Raw genomic sequence first — 25,816 nt, 5'->3', positions numbered from 1 at the left:
TCTCAGCCTAGCATACTTCACAGGGTTGTTGTGAGAAGAAACCTAAGTATGTAGTACACCGCTCTGGGCTCCTTGGAGGAAGAGCGGGATATAAAATGTAAATAAATAAATAAATGTGGGAAAACGTTTTAATCAACATACTTCTGTCCCACCAACATCCTATCTGAACAATGGCCACAACTGGCTCTTCTCAGACAGAACAATTCCTTGTTAGCATTTCATTTTGTGTGCCTTATAATAGTAGGGGGAAATGTGCATATCAGATATTGTAGAAGGCACTCCTCCATTTTTTCTGTTTTGATGTACTTTGATAAATGAAGGGTTTTCTGGTGGGTTGGTTGGTTTGGTTTTAGGGGTGGGGAAACATCCAAAATTCACTATGCAGGCTATTGTATTGCTTTGGTTTTAATGTGGGGGTATTATTTATTATTGTATTTATTATTATTTAACATATTTTTATACCGCCCCAAACTCAAGTTCTCTGGGCAGTTTACAAGAGAATAAAAACAACCAATAAAAAGATTAGAACATTTCAACAATTAAAAGTTAAAAGTTAAAACTATTAAAACACAATTAAAATTAGCATTGGAACTATGACAGATCAAAGTTGTAATCTTTTTGTTAGTCTTAAACTAGCTCACACCCTTGTATATAACTTTAAGGGGAAACATGGATAAAAGAAACAGGAAAAGAGTGTGCAGTGATGCAGGCCCATTTAAAAATATATACAGCAAAAGAACATATTCATCACATCCTTTCCAACATTATAAAAGGTCTGAAGTTACTTTACTGGGCCAAGATCTTTTAAATATACAGTCATCCCTTGCCAACTGCAGTTTTCCCAATCACGGATACTCAGCTCTCTGGAGTACTGTACAGGGAGATTGAGAAAGGTGGAGGTGAAAGCTGTGGAAATTGAGAGCTGTAGATGTTTGGGCCCAGAAATGTTGGGGGCTGTAAAGTAACAGCTGCTGTGCTTTCACTGCTGCTTGGGGGAGCCTGCATGGACTGGAGGGCTGCATGGGTTGAGGAGCTGCTGTGTCTTCACTGCTGCATTTGCACTGTTTGCTGCTGGGGGGAGCCTGAATGGGTTGGGGGGGGCTGCATGGCTTCTGTGTCTTCACTGCTGCATTCGCACTGTTTGCTGCTGGGGGGGGCCTGCATGTGTTGGGGGGCTGTCGTGGCTGCTGTGTCTTCACAGCATTTTGGAGGCATTGGAGTGTTGGAGAGGTGTTGGAGTTGAGTAAAGAGAGGGATTGGGAGAGGCGGAGGTGAGAGGCTGCTGTGTTTTCACTGTTTGCTGCTGCCAGGGAGCCTGCATGGCTTCTGTGTCTTCACTGCTGCATTCGCACTGCTTTTTAGAGAGAGAACTCAGAAAATGGGTCCAAAGCGTGCAGGCAAGGGAAAGGAAGATGCTGTGGCCAAGGAATGTCATGTCTCTGGAGGACAAAATCAAAGTCTTGGACTGCCTGAAGGAGGGCCAAAGCAACAGCACAGTTGGAAGATTGTTTGGGGTCAATGAATTGACCATCCGCGGCATCAAGGAGAATGAGAATGCCATCAGAGGCAGTGTTGCCAGTGGGACTCAGTCCTCTCTCCAGGTTTCGTACATGCCACGAGACTCCAACGTTGAGAAGATTGAGAAGGCCCTGAATATCTGGATGGAGGACCAGGCACAGAAAAAGGTCCCTCTCGGCATGATCTGCATCAAGGTGCAGCGGATCTTCCGGCACCTGGTGGAGAGCTCTGGAGAGGGAGAACCTGAGAAGTTTCAAGCCAGCAAGGGCTGGTTTGAAAACTTCAAGAAGTGCTTCAGCCTTCACAATATGAAACTTGTTGGGGAGATTGCCTCTGTAGACCAAGAGGCTGCAGCTGCTTTTCCTGCAGAGCTGAAGAGGCTGATCAAGGAGAAGGGCTGTGTGCCTGACCAGGTGTTCAGTGTGGGCAGGACTGGACTTTTCTGGAAGCGGATGCCTAGCTGCACCTTCATTGCCAAGGAGGAGAGAAGGGTTCCAGGATTCAAGGCTGCAAAGGACAGGATGACCCTTTTGTTCTGTGCCAATGGTCAAGCCCATGCTGATGGTCAAGCCCATGCTGGTCTACTGGTCCAAGAATCCATGGGCACTGAAGCGGAAGAACATGAACCACTTCCCTGTGTTCTGGGCAGCGAACACAAAGGCCTGGGTAACGTACTCCATCTTCATGTCTTAGTTCAATGACTGCTTTGTGCATGAGGTGGAGCATTACCTAAGGGAGAAGAACTTGGCCTTCAAGGCGCTGCTGCTGTTGAACAATGCTCCAGAGCATTCTTTGGACCTGCTGCTTGCCCACCCCAATGTGAAGTGGGATACAGAATGAAAGGTGGTATATAAATTTAACAATAAACAATAAATAAAAATAAATGTGAAAGTGGTGTTCATGCCCCCAAACACTACATCGCTCATCCAGCCGAGCGACCAAGGCATCATCCAGGCTTTCAAGAGTTACTACACCAGGCAGAACTTTGAGCACATAGCCGACCTGATGGATGGTGACCCCAACATGACCCTGAAGGAAGCCTGGAAGGGCTACAACATCACCCATGATGACCATCATCAAGGAGGTGATGGATGAGGTCAGGAGCAGCACCCTGAATGCCTGCTGGAGGGAGGTGTGGAAGGAGACAGTGAGAGACAACACTCCTGTGCCAGCTGCGGAGGAAGAGGTTGAGAGGATAATGGCTTGTGCCAGGAGACTTGGTGGCAAGGGCTTTGAGGACATCCAGCTGGCAGAAGTTGCTGAGCTCCTGGAGTCACACTCTGAGGAGCTCACAGAGCAAGACTTGGAGGCCCTGATCAAATCCTCCAGTGATCAGGAGGAAGCTGGTGAAGAGGAAGACTGCAGGGCCACAGCAAAGTTGACCCTGGAGAAGATCAACAGGATCCTGAAACATGCCTCAGAGCTGGTAGATGAGGCAGTGGACATGGACCCCTTTATGCAGTGCAGCCTGACATTCGGGCAGGGACCCCATGGCCTGATTTGGCCCTATGCAGACATCTAAAAAGACCTCCAGAAGAAGATGGCACAGCCGATCTTCCTGAGCTTTTTCAAGAGAGTACAGCCTGGCACTTCAGAGTAGCCTGGCACTTCGGGGAGCAACTGTGAACTGCCTGCAACAGAGGGTGTATCATCATAATCAGAGGAGGAGGTTGCTACCCCATCTTCCCCTTAAAATCCCCCTCCCTCCCCACCCACAGCTCCCTTCCCCCTGATTGCAACCCACCAAATCCCTCCCTACCCCTCTTCCTCAGCATCCTGACCATCGGCATGGCTGTCAGGTAAGAAAAGCTTCCCATTAATATTTCTTGTGTTCTGTTGTTTTCTTGTGATTTCAAAGTGTATTTGAGAGGGTGGGGGTGGGGTGGGGGGGTTTCAGGAATTTGCAAGGAGCTCAGTCTGCTCATTCCTCTTGGTGACTCTTGTCAACTCGTGGTGATTTTAAAGTGCATTTGAGAGGTTTGAGAGGGGGTTCAGGAATAGTCAAGGGGATCAATCGGCTCATTCCTGTTGAAATTCAAGTTGTTTTGGTGATCTGGGGTTTTTAAAAAAACATGTTCCCCTTGATTGTTAAGTGATTTCACAGTCGTGGTTCCCCTAACCCCTTGTTTTACATTGGTTTCAATGCTTCGCCAACCGCTAATTTGCCAACGAGGGGTTTTGTGGCAACGTAGCCCTCACGGTTGATGAGGGATGACTGTACAACTATTGCCACACTATTCCCAAATATTTAAAGGACGTAACTTGTGTGATCTTATTCCCTTCAACAAACCAATTTCTCAGCACTGGCTCCCCCCCCCCCCCTAAAGTCATCTCCAGGGGTATATGTAGGGCAGATTGAGAACTTTGAATATTTAATTCAGAGATTGAGGAATTTGCTGGGTTTTAATATATAATTTTTTAAAAAATCAAAAAAAAGTCCTATAAGTGGTTTGTTTCATGGCAAAACATTACAAAATTGTCTGCAACTGAAGCCCCCTTTTAGACCATCATTCCATCCCCATATGGAAGAATCTGCTCTTTGCCTTCATAAAAACAACAAACCTTCTGCCCAAGCCTTTAGATCACCTGGAATGACTTGGCATAGGGTAGGGTTTTTTAGATCCCCGCCCCCATCTTTTAATTTTTTTCTTTAAAAAATTTGAAAGCCCCCCGGGGTTCGGGAATGTCTGAGCACCATATGGCGAGCAGAGCTTGCAGCAAGGTGGCAGGCAGAGATGGGAGGGGTTCCCTACTTGGTGTGGGAGGCCGGGGTGTGGGACAGAGAAGATGGTGTGGGGTCCCACAGGTCCCCATTGGTGAGTTCTTTGACTCAGGTGAGGCAGTGGTGTAAAGGCTCTCCTATCTCGAAGAACCTACTGCCACTGAGCCAGGTCCTGGACCAGTGCCTGGTCCATCGGGTGCACCGCCGGTGCTGCCACCCTGTGCAATACCTTGTGGTGCAGCAGGCTCTCCTGCCAGAGAAGCTTCTTACGGGGTAGGAGCTTGACAGCTGGCAATGCAGTCAGAATTTCCCTCCCTCTTGCGGCCCCTCCAACGCTCCTCTCGCCACTCAGTGGTGAAGATGACCAGGTCATGGCGGAGTCCAGTTCTGGGTCCTCCCAGTCTGGCTCTGAAGAGGAAGAGACTGCTACAGAGGTGGAGGCGGCCCCTCCTCCAATAAATCCTGGCCCTTCTTCTTCCACACAAGGTGGAAGGGTATGTGTGATGGTGGTGGGCTACCCCCAGCAGCCCCTCTTGGTCCGCTGTCACCCAAAAGTCCCAAGACAGTATCCAAAACATTGGAGGCCACCCAGAGCAGCTATGTTTGGTGGCATTTTGAGATCTCTCAAGATGCCCCAACCACTGCGCACTGTATCCACTGCAGGGCACAGATCAGTCAGGGCAAGGATGCTAAGCATCTTGGGAAGACCTCCATGTGGCGACACATGTGACAGTTTCACCCGGATCTCCTTGACTCTGCTGGCAGCGCTACTGCGCCTAGTGTGCCCACAACTAGTTCTGACAAGGGCTGTGCCAAGGCTTCCATGAAGCAGGGCATGCTGCCAGTCAAACGGTGAATGCAGTCATTGGACAAGAAGCACCCTGGTCATGTGGACCCACGTCTCCTCACCTTCCTCATAGGGGAAATGATGGCCACTAATGACCAGCCATTTCAGTTTGTTGAGAATGCTGGCTTGCGCTGGATTCTTCATAGGGATTCATTGAGAGTACTCATACAGCAACTAATAATCCAAGTTGTGTTTGGACTTGCTGCTGTTTGAGTTCTCTCAATGAATCCCTAATATGAAGAACTTTACAAACACACCACACATACATATATACACCAAAGAATCCACTTTGTTAGACTGTTAAGAGGCCAGAAACTAAAAAATTCTGGGTGGGGGAAGACATAAACCCCACCAACTTGGGGCTCCCAGGGTGGTTGTGGCACAACCTGCCATGCCCTCAAACCCACTTTGGGATGCCCAGGGGGAATGAGGCTGAGTCTAATCCCCATTATTCCCTATGGGAGAAATGCAAAAATTGGAAAAAATTTCAAAAAAATCATTTAAGATCAAAGTAGTGTCCGATTGCTTTGGGGTTTGGGTGGTAGTTAGCACCTCTGGGTGCCTACTACCCACCCTAGTTTTCTGCCCCAGGTGCTCTGCATAGGGAATAATGGGCTGCTTTGAGTCCCCATTTTACCCTATGTAGAACCTTTTAGAACTGGTTCAGATTGGCAAACTGAGGGGTTGTGGTTTCCAAGCAAAACCAAAACTGAACCTACCCACCCTGGTTCAAAGCTGGTTCAAATTAGAACCAAACAGGCCAAGCTGGTTTTTTGCACATCCCTACCACAAGGTAGTACTACTCCATGTCAAACACCAAAAAATTTGTAACCCCTTCAAGTAAAATGAAGTCACTTTTTTGTTGCAAAAACACGCAATTAAATGAAATTGGTGGATTCAGTAACAGTGGCAGTGTTACCCCCCTCCCCCACCCATGATTGCTGTAGCAAGGAGCAAATCCACTTCAAATTCATACCTCATTTCCCTCTCCCTTTTTTGTTTTAAAAAACACCCCGCACAAATAACAGTGATCATTGGGGGGGAGGGCTGCTTTAGAGACTCAGAGTCCATAACTAAGCAGTCTCTTTCCCAGAAATTGCCCACAAATCTGCTTGATTCAAATCCCTTCAGGATTTAATAATAAAGATAATAAAGTGTTAAAACAAAATCTTTGCTGTTGCCTACAGAAACAATTAATGTGTAATGGCTTATTAATAGGCCCTAAGCCTCTGGGCTTGCTGAGTAAGACATGATGAGGAAAATACAAAGTGCTGATAATTACCTTTAAAGCCCTAAATTGCTTAGGACTGAGTTACCTGGGAGAGTGCCTTCTTCTGCATGATCCCCACTGCACACTGAGAGAGATCAGCTTGTCTGGTAGCAACTCGGGAATGGGCCTTCTCTGTAGTCGCTGCCAGGGGCAAAGCCAACAGCAGCAGTGTTAACAAAGGTTTTTGCACTGGCATCTAGCAACACTACAACTTCAGTTACATTGGTGTTCTAGTGTCATTGGAATGATTGTACCTAGATCTTGCGATCAGGCTAAGTTAGGAAACTACGAATCATTCATTTTATTGTAAGGGAACTTGTCATTAGCAGAAACAGAAGTGCCCCCCCCCCCCGACTACATGTCCTATTTCTTACCATTTATCACAAAAATGAAATAAATCTTCCTCCAGAACATGAGAGAACATATGCTGTAGCATTCTTTGATTTTATCATAGTCCTACTCTAGTAATATTTTAGGGCTGTTGTCAAAATCAGTTATATTGGTTTTCAAGGCTTGGCAAAGAACCATCTTATAAAGGCATTTCATGTTGTTTGACTTACTATACAATTCCATAAAATGTATCATCTAGTGCTCCTTATTAATTAGAAATATATAGCAGCATTGTTTTTCAAGTGAAAGCAGCAACAGGGAAAGAAAAGTAAATGAATACAGTGAACTACACAATGTTTGCAAAACTGGCTCTGTTGATTTTTTTTCTTCCAAAAATGTATGTCATTCAGGTAGATGACTGATTTATGAATACAATACAGCTAAATTTCTCAGTGTCTCTTATCTTTAGCAATGCTTACTTTAAACAAGTTGAAATGGATTTTAATATGTATTTCTTTTCAGGCAAATCCTCTGTGAATGGCTTTGTAGAACAAACCTCACAAGATAAAGAAAAGCCTTTTCAAAATGTATTTTTATTTATTTATTGTTCCATTTCTATGCCATTTTTCATTAAAATAACCCCAAAGCAGTTTACAATATAATTAAAACAATGCACAATTAAAATACAAATTAATTCAAAAGTACAAATATTAAATAAAAACAATAATATATTTCTAGGTTTAAAAACCTATATAAAAAAATTTGTTTTAGTTTTTCTGTGAACCGCCTTGGGATTGTTTTAATGAAAGGCGATATATAAATTTAACAATAAATAAACTAACTAACTAACAATAAAATAAATATAAATATAAAAGCCTGGGAGAAGAGCCATGTTTTTACTTGTTTTCTGAAAACTGTGATGGAGGCTGAGGAGTGGATGCTAGCAGGGAGAGCATCCAAATTAGTACCTTAAAGACAGTATAGAAGTCTTATATAAACTGTCTGCATTGTTTCTAGGTTACCATAAATTTCTATTACCAAGCAGTCTCTTTAGCATGCTTTACAGCTAGGAGAGAACATGATGAAATGCTGCAATTAAGTATACTCTGAAATATTTCGAAAATGCAAGGAAAAAAGTGGCCTAATTTTACTTTTGTCTATTTTTTAAAAAATACAGAAAGGCCCTATCCAAGTTTTTGAGAGAAAGATGCAGAGGAAGAATGGGAACAGTTTATAGTGGGGACCTGGAAACTGGAAAATCTGGGACTAGTGATCCTATAGTGTCAGTGGCTGCTCAGGTGACTCTCTCCCGTTATTCCTAATGGGACAGAGAGTCACTTCAGCACTGATGTAATTCTTAGCAGCCCTGGAGTCTCTGAGCACTGTAGCACAGAGTGGATGCAATTTGGAGGAGGATGGAGTGAACATGCTGCTTCCACACTTCCATCAGTGGGGCTGTGTGCAGTACGTCAGATAGATGATGATGATGATGATAATGATGATTTTACATTTATATCCCGCTCTTCCTCCAAGAAGCCCAGAGCGGTGTACTACGTACTTGAGTTTCTCTTTCACAACAACCCTGTGAAGTAGGTTAGGCCAAGAGAGAAGTGACTGGCCCAGAGTCACCCCTCTAGTTTTATGGCTGAATGGGGATTTGAACTCAGGTCTCCCCGGTCCTAGTTCAGCACTCTAACCACTACACCACACTGGCTCCTGGATAGATGGATGGATGGATAGATAGATCATATGAATCGTGTGTGTGTGTGTGTGAAAGAGAGAATGAATCACAGCAAATGGTCTCAGATAAACGGACCAGCATTCAAAGGTTATCATTGAGTTGTAAAACACAAACACAGAGGCTGTTCACATGAGCAGCCAAGCCAGGCTTGGCAGCCTAGCCCAAACAAGCCCATAATACAATCAAATACAATAAAAAACCATATCAATTTAAAAGCAGCAGTCTATGAAAATCCATGCACACAGCAGCATGTTAAACATTAAAAGGGTGGCAAGAAAAAAGGTGTTCAACAGATGCCTAAAAACAAAAAGAAGGAGCTCAGAATGTTTCCACAGGGAGGATATTCCTGCTGTCTGACCAATAAGACTCTAAACTGCTCAGCAGCGACGTGATTTAGCAATCTGAGGCCTTATACCCCTGCTAACTGGGCAAAGAGGCACCTTTTGAACATGGTGATTCTCTTTATTTAGCAGTGGGAGAGTAACTGGCCCTATTCACCCCCAGCACAGTACCTCCAGTGACTGTTGCTGGTGTCTATCTTGTGTTTCTTTTTAGATTGTGAGCCTTTTGGGGACAGGGATCTAACTTACTTACTTACTTATTTCTCTATGTAAAAAGCTTTGGGAACTTCTGTTGAAAAGTGGTATATAAATATTTGCTGTTTGTTTTTGTTTGTTAATGTTCAGATATCACCTTGAATTGTAACCAGAAGGAGCCAGCTCCGAATAGTCTACAAGGGCAGCAGATGTCCCTATGTTCTATAGCAATCTCTGGCCCCCACAAAAAATAAAAAATCCTCCTGACTTTTCTATCCAAATATCTGTTCCATAAGCAAAGGCCACACAGAGGGGTATCTTCACTCAGTAGCTGTTCTACCACAACTCCTTCTCTTTGGAGACTTACCCATGATCTCCAATCATTTTTCAAAGATGCTGCCACAAATCTTCTCAATATTGACTGGCTTTCAACAGCCAGATTAGGCTACTAATGAGGGAGTGGAGCAGCCAAGATTGAAAGTTCCTTTGCCTTGCTTACATTTTTGGAACTTACACTTGCAAGTTCTTCTTTTATTTTATTTTTCAGTTTATCTCTTGGAACATGAAATGTAAATAAAATGCATAAACCAAAAATGGTCTCTCTCAATATGTCTGAAATGTTACCTGCTCAAATAATAATTCTCTCAGGCATGAACAAAATTGATTATGCTAATAAAGTCTACTTTGACATGTCCATATCCTACATAGACTGTGAATTTATTTTTCTCTTTGACTTGATTTGACTCCTGCTCTTAAAAAGGATAATAAATTTGCCATTAATCTTTGACTGTAGTCCATCTGTTCTCAAGGTGACTTCCATTGCTTCACCCTTTACAGCTCTGACTGCCAAAATACCATCTTCCCTCAAGACTATGCATCTTTTCTCTTTCAAGAAAAGAATGAGAAGAAAGTATATTGTTGCCTAGAAAACTAACTGGGGTCAATTTAACAAGCATGTTATTTCCCTATAATCTTTCCCTCCTTTTTGTTATTACCTGGTGTGTCACTATTATTTACTGACTATTTTATCCTGTTGTTTGACCTAAATATCCAAGGAGATATTTAAGACAAACTAAGACAGTACATTAAAGACAATACATTCATTTACACAATAAAAATTACAAAATCAAAATGAACATAAATAAATCCACAAAAACATCAAGATAGTGATCAAGAACTTAATCCTCTTTTCTTCTCATATGCTCACATGAATAATGCTAACTATCCTTCGTGTTGAAAAGAAAGAGAATGCAGTACACCCAATGAACATCTGTTGGGAGGGAGTTTAACATTAAAAGAAAAATAAGGCTTCTTGGCAGCTTACAAAGGGAGTGGGTGGGAGAGAGAGAAAATAATTTAAAATCTCTTGATACTGCTTGTAAAGCCATTCCTAAAACCTAGCATGCCACCCTAACTTTTATTTTTCTCTGCAACATCAGGGCTAAAAACCAAAGCCACTGGCTGACATCCTAATGAAGTATCAGTGTAATGGGAAAAGCATGGTTCGTCTGAAAAGTTCGACTAACTCAGCTCCACTGAGGGCTCAGTGGAGGAAAATTTTGACTACCTCCCCTTCCATGAAAGTCTCTATGCCACTCAAAAATATGACCCTGAGGGTTGCACAGCCCTTAGGGATATATTTTCAGATAACATAGAGGGCTTCTGGGGAAATGGAAGATTGTTGAAAATCCTCCCCCAACGCACACACACTAGCACCAGTGCTGCAGTCATTGGGAATTCTTCAGAAACACCGGTACTTCTGCTGTTGCACCAATGCTTCATTAGTCAGGATATCAGTCACTGAGAATTACAACAGCTCTTTTTTCAAAGCCCAGCTTGGGTGCTGTTTCTTGACCATACACGAGCTTTCCTAGACAGCAAACTTTACCACAGGATTAAGAGGGGTGAAGTACTGTGAGTTACGGATATTTTGAATTTGCCTAAAGAACTGATGCAAGAAGTGGATTTTTACACCCTGGACATAAATCAGGCTAAGCTCCAATGAGCAATGAAAGACCTGAATCTTGTATGGAATGCTCCCTGATAGCTTGCAGGACTTTGACTTAAATCTGGATGATATGTGAATGCACACTTGCCCTTCCATAGTTAAGCAAAGTAAAACCAGTGTCTGAGAACACTCTGGAGTATGATGAAATGTTGAGGACTGGCACTCTCTCTCCATAGTGCCATTAGTAGTTAGAGTGTTGGACTAGGACCGGGAAGACCCGAGTTCAAATCCCCATTCAACCATGAAACTCACTGGGTGGCTCTTGGCCAGTCATGTATCTCTCAGCCAAACCTATTTCACAAGGTTGTTGTGAGGATAAAAATAACCAGGTACTCTGAGCTCCTTGGAGGAAGAGTGGGATATAAATGTTACAAAGAAAAATAAATAAATAGATAGATAGATATCCAGAAACACACAAGCACACATACACACACACAATTTTGTAACTGGACAAGATGTAATCATACAACTTACATGACACTAGAAAAAAATGCTTAACACAGTTAGCAGGCTTTCTTTACAGCTTTATTATGTCAATTTAGATTTGGCTTTTCTTGATTAAAATTACTGTTCCTTGTGGTCAGGAAGATAAATTTGCAGATGTGTGATAAATAAATCAAGACAAGATGTAATTATGTCTTGACAAATCTGAATAGAGATTTGTTTTTTAATCTGAACAAAATCCCAGTCTCTTCTCAGCTGCCCTACAGGACTGCTGGATCTACATCTGGGTACTGAATCACAAGCAGTGCAAGTTTGCTATTTACCATTCAAGGTCTTACATACCAGAAGCATCTTCAGTATATAAACTTTAGCCTATATAAAGAAGTGAACAGTAAGCTACTGTTTGGATAGCTAACAATAAAGCTGACTTGTACAACCGAGTATGGTCGCATGCAACATGGTTACAGCGGAAATTTGCTTCTCAGAAAAGGTCTCCCTTATGGTGAGAGCATTTTTTTACACTATGCGAAGAGGTACAAAGAATGTCAAAAAATGCCATGCTGAGCAGCAAAATAAACATGTCCTAGTTGCACCAGAAAATCTTGGGGGTGGAGTACAGGACGGTCAATGTGCATTTCTAGGAAAGTGAGGTTTTCCCTAACATGTTAGATTTTTGAGAGAGAAATAACAGTATATTGCACATGAATACTGTTGGGGGTTATTAATATTTTACCCCCAGTAGTTAAAACAGCAGAGCACTGAGGAATGAGCACAAACACCAGTTACAGAGTTGGTAGCAGAGGATGGTTTAGTTGTTGCAGTGGTTAAGAGAAAACACATGGAGAGTCTTGTAGAACTAAATACTAAGTATTGATTGGTTAAGTACACTTAGATAGGAAAGTCTATACCTAATCTAAAGGACTACATAATGAATAGGTAAGGAGGGAGACAGATGTTTCCATCTGTCCATCAAAAGTGTGGAAGAGTCAGATCGGGGTCATAGAGTAGAGACAGGTAGAACAGTTAGGGAGGCTCTTACTTACTTACTTACTTCCTAGCCCGATTTTTGTGATCGTAAGAACCACTGGGTTCGCAGCCGAGCCCGGTGGTTCTGGAGTGGCTAACCCGCTCCTGTAGCCCACCCCTTAGCCCGGGTTTGTGGAGCGAGCGCTCCGCAAACCTGGGCTATCTGCTCATGAATAGGCGCGGCTTTGTGCCGCAGCTACTTGTAAGCAGACCCCCGGCTGGGAGGCTTAAAAGCAGCCTCCTGGCTTGGGGGTCTCCCCAGTATGCCCTGCACACTCGCACAGGGCATACTAGAGCTTCCAGGGGCCGCGTGGCCCCCAAGCTCCCCAGCCCCCGCCGGCTCCGTCTCGGTGCCGGCCATCATGTGGGCAGCTGATCCAGCTGCCCAGGGCTCCCTGCCCGTTCTTCCCGCTCACAACTAGGAACCGGGTCTCACTGATTGTGAGACCCAGTCCACTATCTCTACTCCCAATGCCCCTAGTGGTCATTAGGATAGTTGGTGCAAAAGGTTGATGCACTGGAACTCCATCTCCAACAAATACTCCCACTCTAAACACATTTCCTCTCTGAGATAACTCATATTGATTTTGATGGAGTTAACTTTCAAGTCAGCAAGCTTAGGGTTGCTGCCTTATTCTGATGTCCAATTTATTATTTCAGCAATGGGGAAAAAGCGAGGTAGCTGTCAAGTGGTGTCTGCTCCCCCCCCTATGAAAATATGTCTGAATAATTAAGATAAGAATTCTACTTTCACTTCTTCCGCTGAAGGAATTAGTTCTAAATTGACTTGGCTGTGCAAAATTCTGAAGTGTCAAGTCCACACTAGGTCCTGAAGTGAAGTGAACGGATGCCGGCGGGGGGGGGGGGGGCGAGATGTAGTCTGGCCCAAAGAAGGGAAATACAGGGGATCAGCCAGACCAGCCAAGAAGAATAGACATAGGCCATGGTAGGTCATGTAGTAGGCATGGGCCTTATAAAAAACCTTCATTCTCTTTTTCTGCTCTCCTCCATGCCCTCCCAGTGACCATAGGAGAGAGAATGAAAGGTTCCTGGACCTATAAGTATTATGTACTGAACTTCCAAACTTTGCTTCAAAATGTGAATGGAATTTTAAATTTTCACTTTAATTGACATGCTGTCTCAGAATTTGAGTGCTTTAGACATCTTGGCATATCAGGCCAAGAAAAGAAGGCATTCACCACTACCTCCGTGTGCTAGAGCCTTACTCTTCCAACAGGTGTTTGAGGTAGTTTGTAGTGGAGGACTACTGATCCTACCTACTGGAGCCTCAGCGTTGCTAACCTTGGCATCAGTGCTTAACTGGCAATCACAGGAGGTAAGGACCCCACCAGGCAGGATGCTAGAGTCTGGGTGAGGCTGTCTTTGAAGAGAGGTCAATTTGGATATCTTGCTAGATCCCAAACGCCTCTGGATACCAGCTGTGATCATCCCAATGGCCACATTTTTTGGCAGAGGATGTCCCCTGGCTAGGCAGGAGGCCAAGTCTAGCTGTGGCTCAGGAGGAAGAGGCTGGAAGATAAAGAGATTAGGGGTGGGAGTATGATGAACTGGGGGTGGGGCTAGTAGTTAACCATTTCAAGCTAAGTGGAAAATAGCCTGCACCCCACAACACACACACACACACACACCTGCACACTTAATTTTAGTCCCTCAGCCTGTGATTTACTCTCTGAAATTAAAACCCTGCATCTTCTGATCAGAACTTAAGACCTAGGAATGTAGGAAATATATGCAAGTCCCTGCTTTGGGCATCATACAAAAGTGGAAGAACAGGAATGGGGAACTCATTTATGGATTATTCCCATTCCCCCATGATGAACATTTAAAGCCACTCTATATGAACTATAGAGCAACAGGTTCTCATGATTACATACCTTGCTAATGTGCCATTCTTCAGTCCCTATTCATCATTTCACAATGCAACAAGCATTCAGAAATGTAATGGGGTGTAAAATTGGATGCTCTCTTTTATTTCATTCTTATCTTGAATAAAATGAGAAGCAATTAATTTTTAAGATAAAAAATTAAAGAGCAATTCCACAGTTCAATATTGCCTTTAAATGTTGCTTCATATACATGAGTATTCTAACTTATCTAACTATCCATGTGATTCAAACTACTGTAAATATGAATACAACAAATATTTATATACTGCTTTTCAACAAAAGTTCCCAAAGCAGTTTACATAGATATAAATAAATAAAATGGCTCCCTGTCCCCAAAGGGCCCACAATCTAAAAAAGAAATATGAGATAGATACCAGCAACAGCCACTGGAGGGATGCTGTGCTGGGTCTGAATAAGGCCAATTGCTCTCCCCCCTGCTAAATAAAGATAATCACCATTTTTAAAAGGTGCCACTTTGCTCCGTTAACAGGGGGAACCTTACTTAGTGGTTAGAGTGCTGGAGTAGGACCGGGGAGACCCGAGTTCAAATCCCCATTCAGCCATGATACTAGCTGGGTGACTCTGGGCCAGTCACTTCTCTCTCAGCCTAACCTACGTCACAGGGTTGTTGTGAGGAGAAACCTAAGTATGTCGTACACCGCTCTGGGCTCCTTGGAGGAAGAGCGGAATATAAAATGTAAAATAATAATAATAATAATAATCTATTGAATACCAGGTACCAGTATCAGAGGTGTGAAGAATTTATTTTCTTTTTTTGCCTTCCCCACCCCCTTCTACTAGATTATGAACTGTGGCTACTTGTCAAGCACTCGATGGATCCTGGGACCCGAGGGATGTCAAGGCAGGATTCAGCTTGTGAAAAAGGCAAGCTATACCAGCAAGGAATCCTCCTAATGATAATAGCCCAGAGAAGGTCAGATGTCCTCTACAAAACTCCAGGCCAGCTTTCTTTATAAACCCGAGCAACCAGGAGCTTTCCCAGACAGCAGGCTTTACTACCCATTTACTGCAAGACTTTTCTGCGAGTTCGAAGCTGCTAAAAAAAAAAAATGCAAAAAGTGGATTTTTTTTAACCTCAGATATAAATTGGGCTATATTCTAATGTGCAGTGAAAAACCCAAATTATGTGCAAAGTGCTCTCTAATAGCTCGCAGGGATTTCAGGGTAAATATGGCCAAAATGTGAACGCACCCCTTCCATTTCGGAGGAGATGCAGGCTAAAAGCCGGGTGTGGAAAAATTCCAGGAGATTCTTTTTTTGCTGCTCTCTGCAATAGGTAGAAACTGCCAGTAACCAGTGGCAGCAGTGGTGCAAATCAGCTGACAGACATGCCTTTGCCTGACACCCCAATGGCCAATGGAAGCATTTCTCAGGGGTCTCTTAAGAATGCTCCCATCGGCCAGTTTGGGCGGGGGGGGAGATGCCTCCTAAGTCTCTTGACCAAGGGCCTTGCATGGCTTCTCCTTCCACCTCCCATTGACTGATGGGGACTGGAGGGTGGGAAAACAGATGTAGCAATGGTTCCAGTTCCTCCTATCCTTTAAGAGTGGGGTGGGGGTGGAAGGATCTGCTGATGCTTACACCAACTCCCTTCGCAATTATCTGGGAAGCTGGAGAGGATAGGGACCCAGGAGGAAATATAACAGAGGTTTATAAAATTATGAATAGTGTGGGGAGAGACACATTTTTCTCCCTTTCATAATATTTTAAAGAGCTTGCTGACTTATTTTTATTGTTCTTCTGCATGCTTGTGATTATAATTGTATTTTTGTCTTTTAATTTTATTTAATGATTTGTTAGCTGCTAGGAGAGTCTTGTGCCTTATACCTTCGAAAGTCTTGTGCATATACCTTCGAAAATAAACCAATGAAATAATATGAGAACTCAGGACTATCTGCTGCAGAGCAGACCGAAGAAAGTGCTTCATACACAGTTCTTATGGAATACACTACCAGTATGTGGGATGGCTACTGGTATAGATGGCTTTTTGAAAGTATTAGAGAAGTAAGTGGGAAATAGATATGGCCAATGACAGAACAGCCCAGTTCCAGAGTCAGTATACCTCTTAGGGCCCAATGTTGAGGACAAATAACAGGTAATGGTTATCACCTTGATATACCACTTTTTATGTGCTTGGAGGTATCGGCATCCATCCTAGAATGCTAGGATGGATGGACCTTGGATCAGTCCAACGGGGATACTCCCATTTATTGTGCTATTGCAGCACATCCACACTTGCTTGTGCTTACTTCAGGAGCAAGTAGGTGGACAGTCACTGGTAAAAATCTTACTTATGCTGGCTAGTACAGCTCAACCAACATCGAATGGTATTGCATGTATCTCCAGAGAGGAACATATATATATGATGCTACATGCAACCCCTATGCCAATGACCAACATGGGGGAGGAATTAGGATTATGCCAAAACCTGTACAAATTTGAGATGGAAGACTTACACATGTATACCTCAGAGTACCTAGGCATCACATGTATGCTCTGTACCCTGCAAAAAAAATGGAGGGCACAGATAGCATATTCAGAGCTTACATGATTTGGGTGCATGCACATGCCCCTTGCAGATGCTGGCTGCCTTGGACACATGGAGTCTGGGCACAACAAGAGGGTGGGGCAAAGTGGACACACTTCCAATCTTTACTTGTCAATTAAGAGGTTTTGTGTAGAGATTGTCTTTCTCTCTTATCAACCTAGTGTCCCTTGTTCAGGACTGAGCATAAAGTGTGGATTTCACTTTTTGACACCAGCCAATTCTGTACGTGCAACTTAAATTGCAGCAAAGGTAGCGTACAAATCAGTACTTTAATGCTGGCCATATTTCATTTTAATAATCCTTTCACCTGGATCCACCACCACCCCGCCCCCCACAGTGTGACTCTTATGCGGATGTCCTCATTTCTGTGCTATCTGTAGATGAAATGTCTGTTCTGTGTAACCACCATCCAGGTCATCCTTTTAACAGTAACTTCACCAAACCTATTTTAAATCTTATTAAAACCTTTGGCTACAGTTTCAGTATGAAATATCAATAATATTGATTCAGAGTCCCTCCCCTACTTTCTTCAGTAGATAGCTTTTATTCAGGACAGTTTGTATAATGAGGATTGAAAGATGTTCCAGATACATGAAAGATACAGAGAAGATGTATTTTTCTAAAAATGAAACAATCACTGTTGCAGGTTATTTCTTACATGTACAGCACACACAAAATGTACTAACTTTCATGATGCACTTCAGATGGGACAGCCAGCCCTATAGGTTATTTATTTCTTTAAAACATTTCCCCCCCGCCCCTCCAGTACATTACTGCTTGGGGCGGCTCACAACATTTATAAAACAGTTACAATATAAAATTGGACTAATAAAATTAACCAAATTGAACAAATTAAAAATCCAAGCTAAAACCAGAATCAGAATTAGCTGTTAAAACTCCAAATTAAAATCTTAAAGCTAAAAACTAAGAATTATAAAAACTAAAAACTAAAGAACCTACCAGATATACACAACAGGTGAAACATTAAAAAGCATCTTTTAAAAGATGTGTTTTTAGTTGTTTCTTAAAAACACTGAGAGAAGGAGCATGGCGAAGCTCTTCAGGGAGGGCGTTCCAAAGCCGGGGGGCCACAACCTGTCTCTAGTCCCCGCCAGTTGGATCTCTGTTAGTGGCAGGGCCATGAGCAGGGCCTGAGATGACCAGCAGTTAGTTTTATCTGCTGCTCTCCAAGCAGTAAGTCACCCATCATTCACTCAGTTAATTGCAATGGTTTGGTGTTAAGGTGATGCTACTGGTATTTAAGGCCTTGAATGTACCCTGTCTTTTAAAAAAGTATGCCTCTCCTATCTCAAAGCTTCAGCTTTAGGTACCCCATATAACAGCCAAGAACTGTGACCCCCAGAAGTAAATCTTGCCAGTTGATGGGAAATGTCAATCAGTCATCTTTATTATGGTCCAAGACCAACCTAAGACAGAATAGTAGAGCATGATTCATAATAATAAAAGCAAATTATGGAACCATAAAACTACTATTTTAAAGTTACTGCTCTAATACTATAAAACTGTATTATAATACTATAGAGCTGCTACCCTTAGAAAAGAGGGTAGCTGTAAGATTATTAAACAGCTGTATTTAGAAAATTATGAATATATAAAATGTGAAATATATAAAATGCAAAAAAGCAGTGGCTAAAACGGAGTATATCAAATAAGGCATCTAAATAGGAACACTAAAAAAGTGAGCAGTTCAAAACTATGCTGGGCTGATGCAAGGGAATGGCCTGGTAGCCACGACCTGGCAGATCCTACACACTGCCACGCAGAACTTTGTGTTAAATGTGAAGGCTGAGTCTTCATCCGAAAGCAGCAACCGGGTGTAGACATGGTTTGGGCGGCCAGGATACTTGCAAAGTAGCGGAAATATAAGCTTGGCCCGGATGTCTCTGTAAAAGGGGCAAAAGAGGAGTACATGTTCTGTAGTTACTACCTCCCCAGTGTCACAGAGACAAAGTCTCTCTGCAGTTGGGATCTTTCTGCATTTGCCTTCCAATACAGAGGAGGGAAGGGCATCAAAACAGGCAAGGGTAAAAGCCCTTCTGTGACTGGGGATTTCCAGCTGTGACAGGTATGTGGCAGGGGAAACGGAGTATCTGTGCCTTTCTGAGGACAGGGAGGTTGGTCAGCCTGGCGCTCAGTGTACATTATCCTGTTTGGCTACTGTTTTCACCTGGTCACAGTCCATAGCAAATAGGAGATGGGAAATAAATTACAAGCTAAATGAATCTACCCCAGAATTAAGCAACAACAAAACAAAAAACTCTAATCCATTGTGGCTTTCTTTCTCCTCCTGTCCTCTGGAGTGTCATGACCAGGGCTCCACAGCATACTAGGGATGTGAGAACTGGCTTGAGGTCAAGCCAATTCGCCATCCAACCAGGCCTGTTCGATGGCTTGCCCTAGAGCCAAACAGGCCCTGGTTAGGTTCAACTTTGAGCCGAACCACCTGGGCCTGCTCAGGGATTCTATAAGTTTAAAAAATGACTCGGGCACGCAAATAGCCAGTGCACATGTGCAGTGGCCTTCAAAATGGCTGCTGCGAGCCAGGAGAGGGCTGACAACCAGCCCAAAGAAGACTGGAGGGAGACCGGTGGGGGAAGGGGAGACTTTGGAGACACACACCCCCAGCTGTGGCAGCACCCCCTGGAGGCCACCAGGCCAGCCTTAGGTTAATTTTAATTTAAAAAACCTTTGAGCCAGGCCCAAACCTGTTCGATCTCAAACCGAACTGGGGCCCGGCTCGAGATGCACAGAACCAAACCGGGCCCAGTTCGATTTGAAACCGGTTCAATTAGAAACAAACCAGGTTTCCCGGTTCTGTGAAAACCCCTACAGCATACCCCTGACCTGACACCACCTAAGAACATAGGAAGCTGCCTTCTACCAAGTCAGGTCCATCTACATGGACTGGCAGTGGCTTCTCCAAGGTTACAGACAGGAGCCTTCTCCAAGCTTACTCTCAGCAATATCTGGAGATGCCAGGGAGGGAACCTGGAACCTTCTGCATGCAAGCATGCAGATGTTCTTCCCAAAGTGGCCCCATCCCCTAAGGTTATTTGAATTCCCATTCAAATGCAAACCAGGATGGACCCAGCTTAGCACAGGGAACAATTCATGCTTGCTACCACAAGACCAGCTTTCCATCCTCCTCTCCACATGACTGGCTGACTAGGTGCTCAGGCTCAGCCCACCTCTCTTTCAGCCTGACTGACAGTCTCAGCAGCAAGGACAATGCTGATGTTCAGCATCAGCCAGCATTTCCTAGCTGTCAGACCTGTCAGTCAGGCTAAGGGAGGGATGGACTGAGCTTGAACACATAACCAGTCAGCTACGTGAATAAGAGGAGGGAGGGATGCTGCCTGACACTGCTCCTCCCTCCCCTACTGGAGAAGAAGTAACAGTGTAGCATGCAAGTGAATCCAGGAGGTGGGATGGCTCTGTTACCCCCTACAAGACTTCAAAGTATGCCTAATTGAAAACCCCTATTATAAGTCATTCTGCAAGCTGAATGCAGTCTACCAGTCATGAACTGCAGTCAACAAGGGACTGGATAAATCACCTGAATTGCTGTTTGGGACTGCAAAAAAAAAAAAGGCATGTGTATCAAACACCTGGCAGGCTCCAATATACAGTATGGCAGGTGAGTCAGATGTTGTGCACTCCTGCTATATAAGCCCTATTTAAAGCCTCTTCCTACTGCTTGATCTTGATGATGAATTGCCCAAAGATGCCATTTACTATTTGGCAATATCACCATTGCATCTTGGCTGGCAGGCACTTTCACTTTTGATCCAGGATGCCATTTCATATTCCATTGGGGAATTGGGGGGGGGGGCGGTTTGAAAAAGCCCAAAGGCTCATTCTTGAATACATTAAAGCTATGTTGCCCCCTGCCTCGAAGAAAGCATGAGTTTTAAGAACATGTGTTAGGACAGTTTTCTTCTGTATAACTTAGTCTTACAACAGCAGTATCAATGTTATCAGCAAAGGACCAATAATGACAGATAGATCCCTTTTATTTAAGCAATTGGATTTATGCATTTGGCATGCATCCACCCTTTTAGTCTTTTCTGTTGGTCACTTATCAGAATGTAGAACCAGCAATGGCCAGATCTATAGCATTTTGAGGAATAATTACATGCAACTTGAAAGACAGCTGAGGGGGAAGGCAGGGCTAGCATCCGGAGTGATCATAGCTTTGCTGCTGGAAAGGACTCACTGTGAATCCCTGGGGCTAGCTCTGAGCCCATGGCCTTTGTGTGGCAGTGGCAGAGTGACTGTCTCAACCCCAAGCAGAAGGGGGGGACCATGGAGGGTGATTTGGCAAGGGCCCCTTCGATCCTAGAGCTGGCCCTTGTGGCAGTGTTTCTAGTTTGTTCATTTTTTAAATGTACAATTGTGAATTGTAACGGTAAGCTTCTCCAAACCTTACAGGCAGAGCAAGATGTAAACAATGGCTGACATATCCTGCAGCATCACACAGGCACTGCAGGCTGCCAAACTCAAAATCACTCTGTGACACTGCTGTGCAAGACAACCATATCAGTATGGCTGACTCTTGTGCGATTGCACATTTCCCGCCACTTCAATTATTCCCAATGGAAGTAGCATGCAATGTGTGATCACACATGAGTACTGCCCTCATGAGCAGCAATGCTAATGATTTAGAACCCTGCACCGCTTGTGTTACGCTGTGGGGCATGTCAGCCAATATATAAATCAGTACTTCAAGATCATATTCATACAGCATGGAGAAGCTCTCTGGCTATCTGGAGATTTTTCTATTCTAAAGGACGTGAGATCATTTTGCCTCCTGGTCCTGTTAAGTCTCTGGACTACCTGGTCCTGTTATGTCACGATCAGGCTAGGCAGATCCTAAAACAAAGACTCTTGGACTTTGAAATCCAACAAGAACTCTCCCGAATCCCTGATTGTACTAAAAGGAAGCTGGGTTTGAGCAGTTCTAGTTGGGGCCCTGCTGCTTATTTGAATGCCTTGAACATGACGTGCTACCAGAGGGCCTTTTTCAGAGCAAGACATGATATGTTACCTTCAGCGGTGCTCTTGGGGAGGTTTCTGGGGATTCCTAGGGAGGATAGATTATGCCCATGTGGTATGGGGGAAGTAGAATCCATCCAACATGTTTTGTTGCGCTGTCCATTATATAGATATTTAAGATGTTCCTTATTGACTCCTCTTCTGACACCCTTCCCAGGTTGCTCAGGAGATTTTTATGTTTCCTATCTTCTTGAGGATAGAACTTTAGATGTCACCTTTAAGGTGGCCAAATTCTGTTCTATTGCAGGCAGCGAGTTTTTCTTTGATTAATTTTAAAATTCTACTGATGATTTATTCGTGGATGTTTATCTATATATTTACATATTTCTTTTTTTCCAATTGTATCTTTCTATGTTATGAGATGTTTTGTTTATGTTATGTTATGCTGACCTTGGGTTGCAAATAACTTTGAACATACAGGAGAGAGGGGCAGTCACACACACACACATTTTGGGTAGGGACTAAGAGTCCCAACTGTATATGGATTTTTTAAAAGGGGCCTCAAGATTTACAGAAGCTTCCTTTGAGAAATTAACCAGATTTGCCCATTCACTAACCTTGGATGACATATTCTAAAGCAGAAGAAAATTAAATTCAATGACCTTAAAAATGGGCTATAAAGATACTCAAGTAAAATATGAGAAATCGCTTGAAATGGCAAAAGAGGGGGAAAGGGTAGATTAGCTTTGATCATTCTAAAGGAAATTAATCACGAAGGCTATTACTAAGCATATTATCAGATAACAGAGTTAGAGTTAATATCTGCTTTAGGATATTTGAACTTACAATTCTGAAAGGAGGGATATGTTTCAAGCAGTTTGTTCCTCTAGAGTCTGACATTCAATTTCAGAGTATGAATGATTTTATGCACTTTTTTTGTACTGAGTCCAAATATTTCTGGTAATAATTTAATGCAGTGGATGCATTTTTAACATGATCACTCAGAGGAGTTTGTGGGGCTGGTCCTTGTAAAAATTAACCAATCAAAAAGGTTTACATAGGAACATAAGAAGCTGCCATATACTGAGTCAGACCATTGGTCTATCTAGCTCAGTATTGCCTTCACAGACTGGTAGTGGCTTCTCCGAGGTTGCAGGCAGGAATCTCTCTCAGCCCTATCTTGGAGATGCCAGGGAGGGAACTTGAAACCTTCTGCTCTTCCCAGAGCGGCTTCATCCCCTGAGGGGAATATCTTGCAGTGCTCACACATCAAGACTCCCGTTCAGATGCAACCAGGGCAGACCCTGCTTAGCTAAGGGGACAAGTCATGCTTGCTACCACAAGACCAGCTCTCCTCTGAGCTGGTTTAATAGCTTGTACTCCCATTCTTTGGACTGAAGACCCAATGCAGAGAAACCACGATGTTTATGATATATAGCACCTTCTTAAGCAATGTCCCTAAAATAGGAAAGCAGTGTCTGCATTATTTAGCCTTTGCAGAGAAGTCTTGCAGTGTGCCTGGTAGGTTATGCCCTGTATTTCCCCCCAATCTCAATCAGTCTTTCCTACTTGTTTGCTCAGTTAACACATAAAGCCAGAGAAGCCATCTACTGCCTGACCACATCTAGATGTTTCACATGACATGCAGTTATTCCTGAAGCACACTCCTATCGCTGGCCAGATCCGTGGTTTGACACACTGGGTGACTATTGTGGGCCTTTTCGACAATTGAATGGGCATATGTAAAATATGCATGCCAAAAGCACACACGTGCCTTTGCTTTCAAAAAATGGTGGGGGGGGTGTTATGAAGGAGCTAATTGATCAGCATTAATAAAATTGCCACAAGAAGTTATACTATGACGTATTAAAATAGAAGCCATAACTATTACAAAAGAGCCATCATGACCCAGGCCACGCAGGGTCTTACTGCGCAGGCGCAGCAGCCTCCAAAATGGCTGCCATGCCAGGGAATAGGCCCGGAAAGGGTTGAAGACGCCTGAACTGAGCAAGTTTAAACTCCCCAGGAGGCCAGCGGGGGGAAGGGGAACCTCTGCAGATCCTCCCCCGCCCCCTTGGAGAAGCCCCCAGAGGGGGTAAGTTTAAAATAAGAAATAAAATAATTTTTTAAAAAAAGATTGCTCATCGAACCCCTAAATTTCGGTTCGTGGTCGAGCCAAACTGGGGGGGTCGACCCCGAACCCTCAAACCAAACTCGTTCGACATTGAACCGGTTTGGTTTTTAACCTGTTTGCACACCCCTAGAGGTTGCCACTGCTGGACCTGCAAGATTCCTTCTTAGTCCGTTCACTCACCTTCCTCCCCTCTCTGCTGAATTAAGCAGAATATGTCCTCACAGCAGACAGGGAGGCCAGTGAGTAGTGGGGCAAAATTGAGCAGGAGACAGAGCAACGTCACCAGCTAACCAGTACAGATAGTTTGCATCATTCATGTTGCAAAGTAGCAACCCAAAAGATATCCAAGAACCGGCCTTTTGACCTTTCTGTGAATCATTTTTATTGTATGTACTGCTTTTATTATATTATTATATAGTTGAATTTTATTGCATTAACTTTTGTAAATAATCTTGGGATAATTTATTAAAGACGTTATAGAAATCTAACAATAAATTAATTAATCGCGGCAGTGCTGGAAATCAGGCATTTATTGGGCCAGGCATTTATTGGGGCCCTGACGTAGGGCCCATCAAGAACCACCACATTTGCCTTTGTTTTCACTACATGTGACCAGGTCTGAGGCAGTGTTTTCTACCTTCAACTAAGCCAGACCCTCTGATGTGAGAGTGCAGCCTTGAGTACTTTTTGGTGGTACATAAGATATTGAGATGTGCTCACTTAGGTAGGGCCACCAAGTTGGAGGCAGTGTGTGTGTGTATGTGGTCTGTGAGGCTCCTATGCCAAATAAAAGCATGTTCCTGAGGACTCTGGCTTGCCTATCCTGTACCTTTCCACATTCATTAGCTTTACCTTCCAAAAACATTTCAAGGGATCCCCTTGCTCAAGTTGCCCATGGACCCACAAAAAGCTGCTCACACACTGCCCGCTTAAATCTCTTTGCCACTCCCTGAATCAGAGTCCCTGGGGAAAGCCCTCTCACCAGCCTTTTAACTGTGATGGGAACACAGCGGCAGCGGCTTCTCCAAGGTTGCAGGCAGAAATCTCTCTTAGCCCTATCTTGGAGATGCTGTCAGGGAGGGAACTTGAAACCTGCTCTTCCCAGAGCGGCTCCATCCTCTAAGGGGAATATCTTACAGTGCTCACAGTTCTAGTCTCCCATTCATATGCAACCAGGGCAGACCCTGCTTAGCTAAGGGGATAAGTCATGCTTGCTACCACAAGACCAGCTCTCCTCTCCACCATTGTTCACCACGATGTCCAAATTGGCCAAAGCTAATGGTTACACTAAATATAGTTTGCCCAAACCAGAATCAATGGCAGTGTTCTGTGTTGGCACCAAAAAGCCTGCATCAGAGCACTGCTTCCCACAGTGCAAACTGGGAAACGTCTGGTGCCCAGAGGCCTGTTTAATGCTACGTACTGCTTGTTCGAGTTAAACACGATTGCCAGTCATTGCTCAGAATCACCATGGTTCAAGTGAGCAGAACTGAAACCAAGCTGATATGATCTGAAGGGCAGCTGAAGCTGGAATTGCTGCTAAGATAGTTGATATTTAAAAGGCAAATGTTGAAATGTACAGGAAGCTAATTAGGGAGGTGGACTTAGAAACTTATGCCCTTGAGCATAGATGAGAGTTGGAACTTCTTTCAGTCAGCAGTGCACAAAATTGTTTTTAATATGCATACTGAACAAGGTGGAAAAGCACAAGGAAATGGCTCTAGGTGACTGGGTGAGTAACAGCCATA

The 25,816-nt window shown here is 43.7% G+C and overlaps 1 protein-coding gene across 9 annotated transcripts in view; it reads right to left on the bottom strand.

The window, feature by feature from the left end:
- The window catches only part of LOC128326181 (uncharacterized), a 61,335-nt gene that overhangs the window by 24,035 nt on the left and 11,484 nt on the right, over positions 1-25,816 (bottom strand). For all 9 annotated transcript variants that reach the window (XR_008307878.1, XM_053252548.1, XM_053252550.1 and 6 more), the window contains exon 2: positions 6,404-6,498. Coding sequence is in view for 8 of the 9 variants with exons in the window: in XM_053252550.1 (XP_053108525.1) it covers positions 6,404-6,498 (95 nt within the window). In the remaining variant the exon portion in view is untranslated. The remainder of the gene's footprint in view (positions 1-6,403; positions 6,499-25,816) is intronic.

Source organism: Hemicordylus capensis, chromosome 5 (assembly GCF_027244095.1).
Source record: "Hemicordylus capensis ecotype Gifberg chromosome 5, rHemCap1.1.pri, whole genome shotgun sequence".
In the NCBI taxonomy this organism is placed as follows: domain Eukaryota; kingdom Metazoa; phylum Chordata; class Lepidosauria; order Squamata; family Cordylidae; genus Hemicordylus; species Hemicordylus capensis.
The sequence above is the reverse complement of the archived record's forward strand: the minus strand, read 5'-3'. Positions and strand labels throughout refer to the sequence as shown.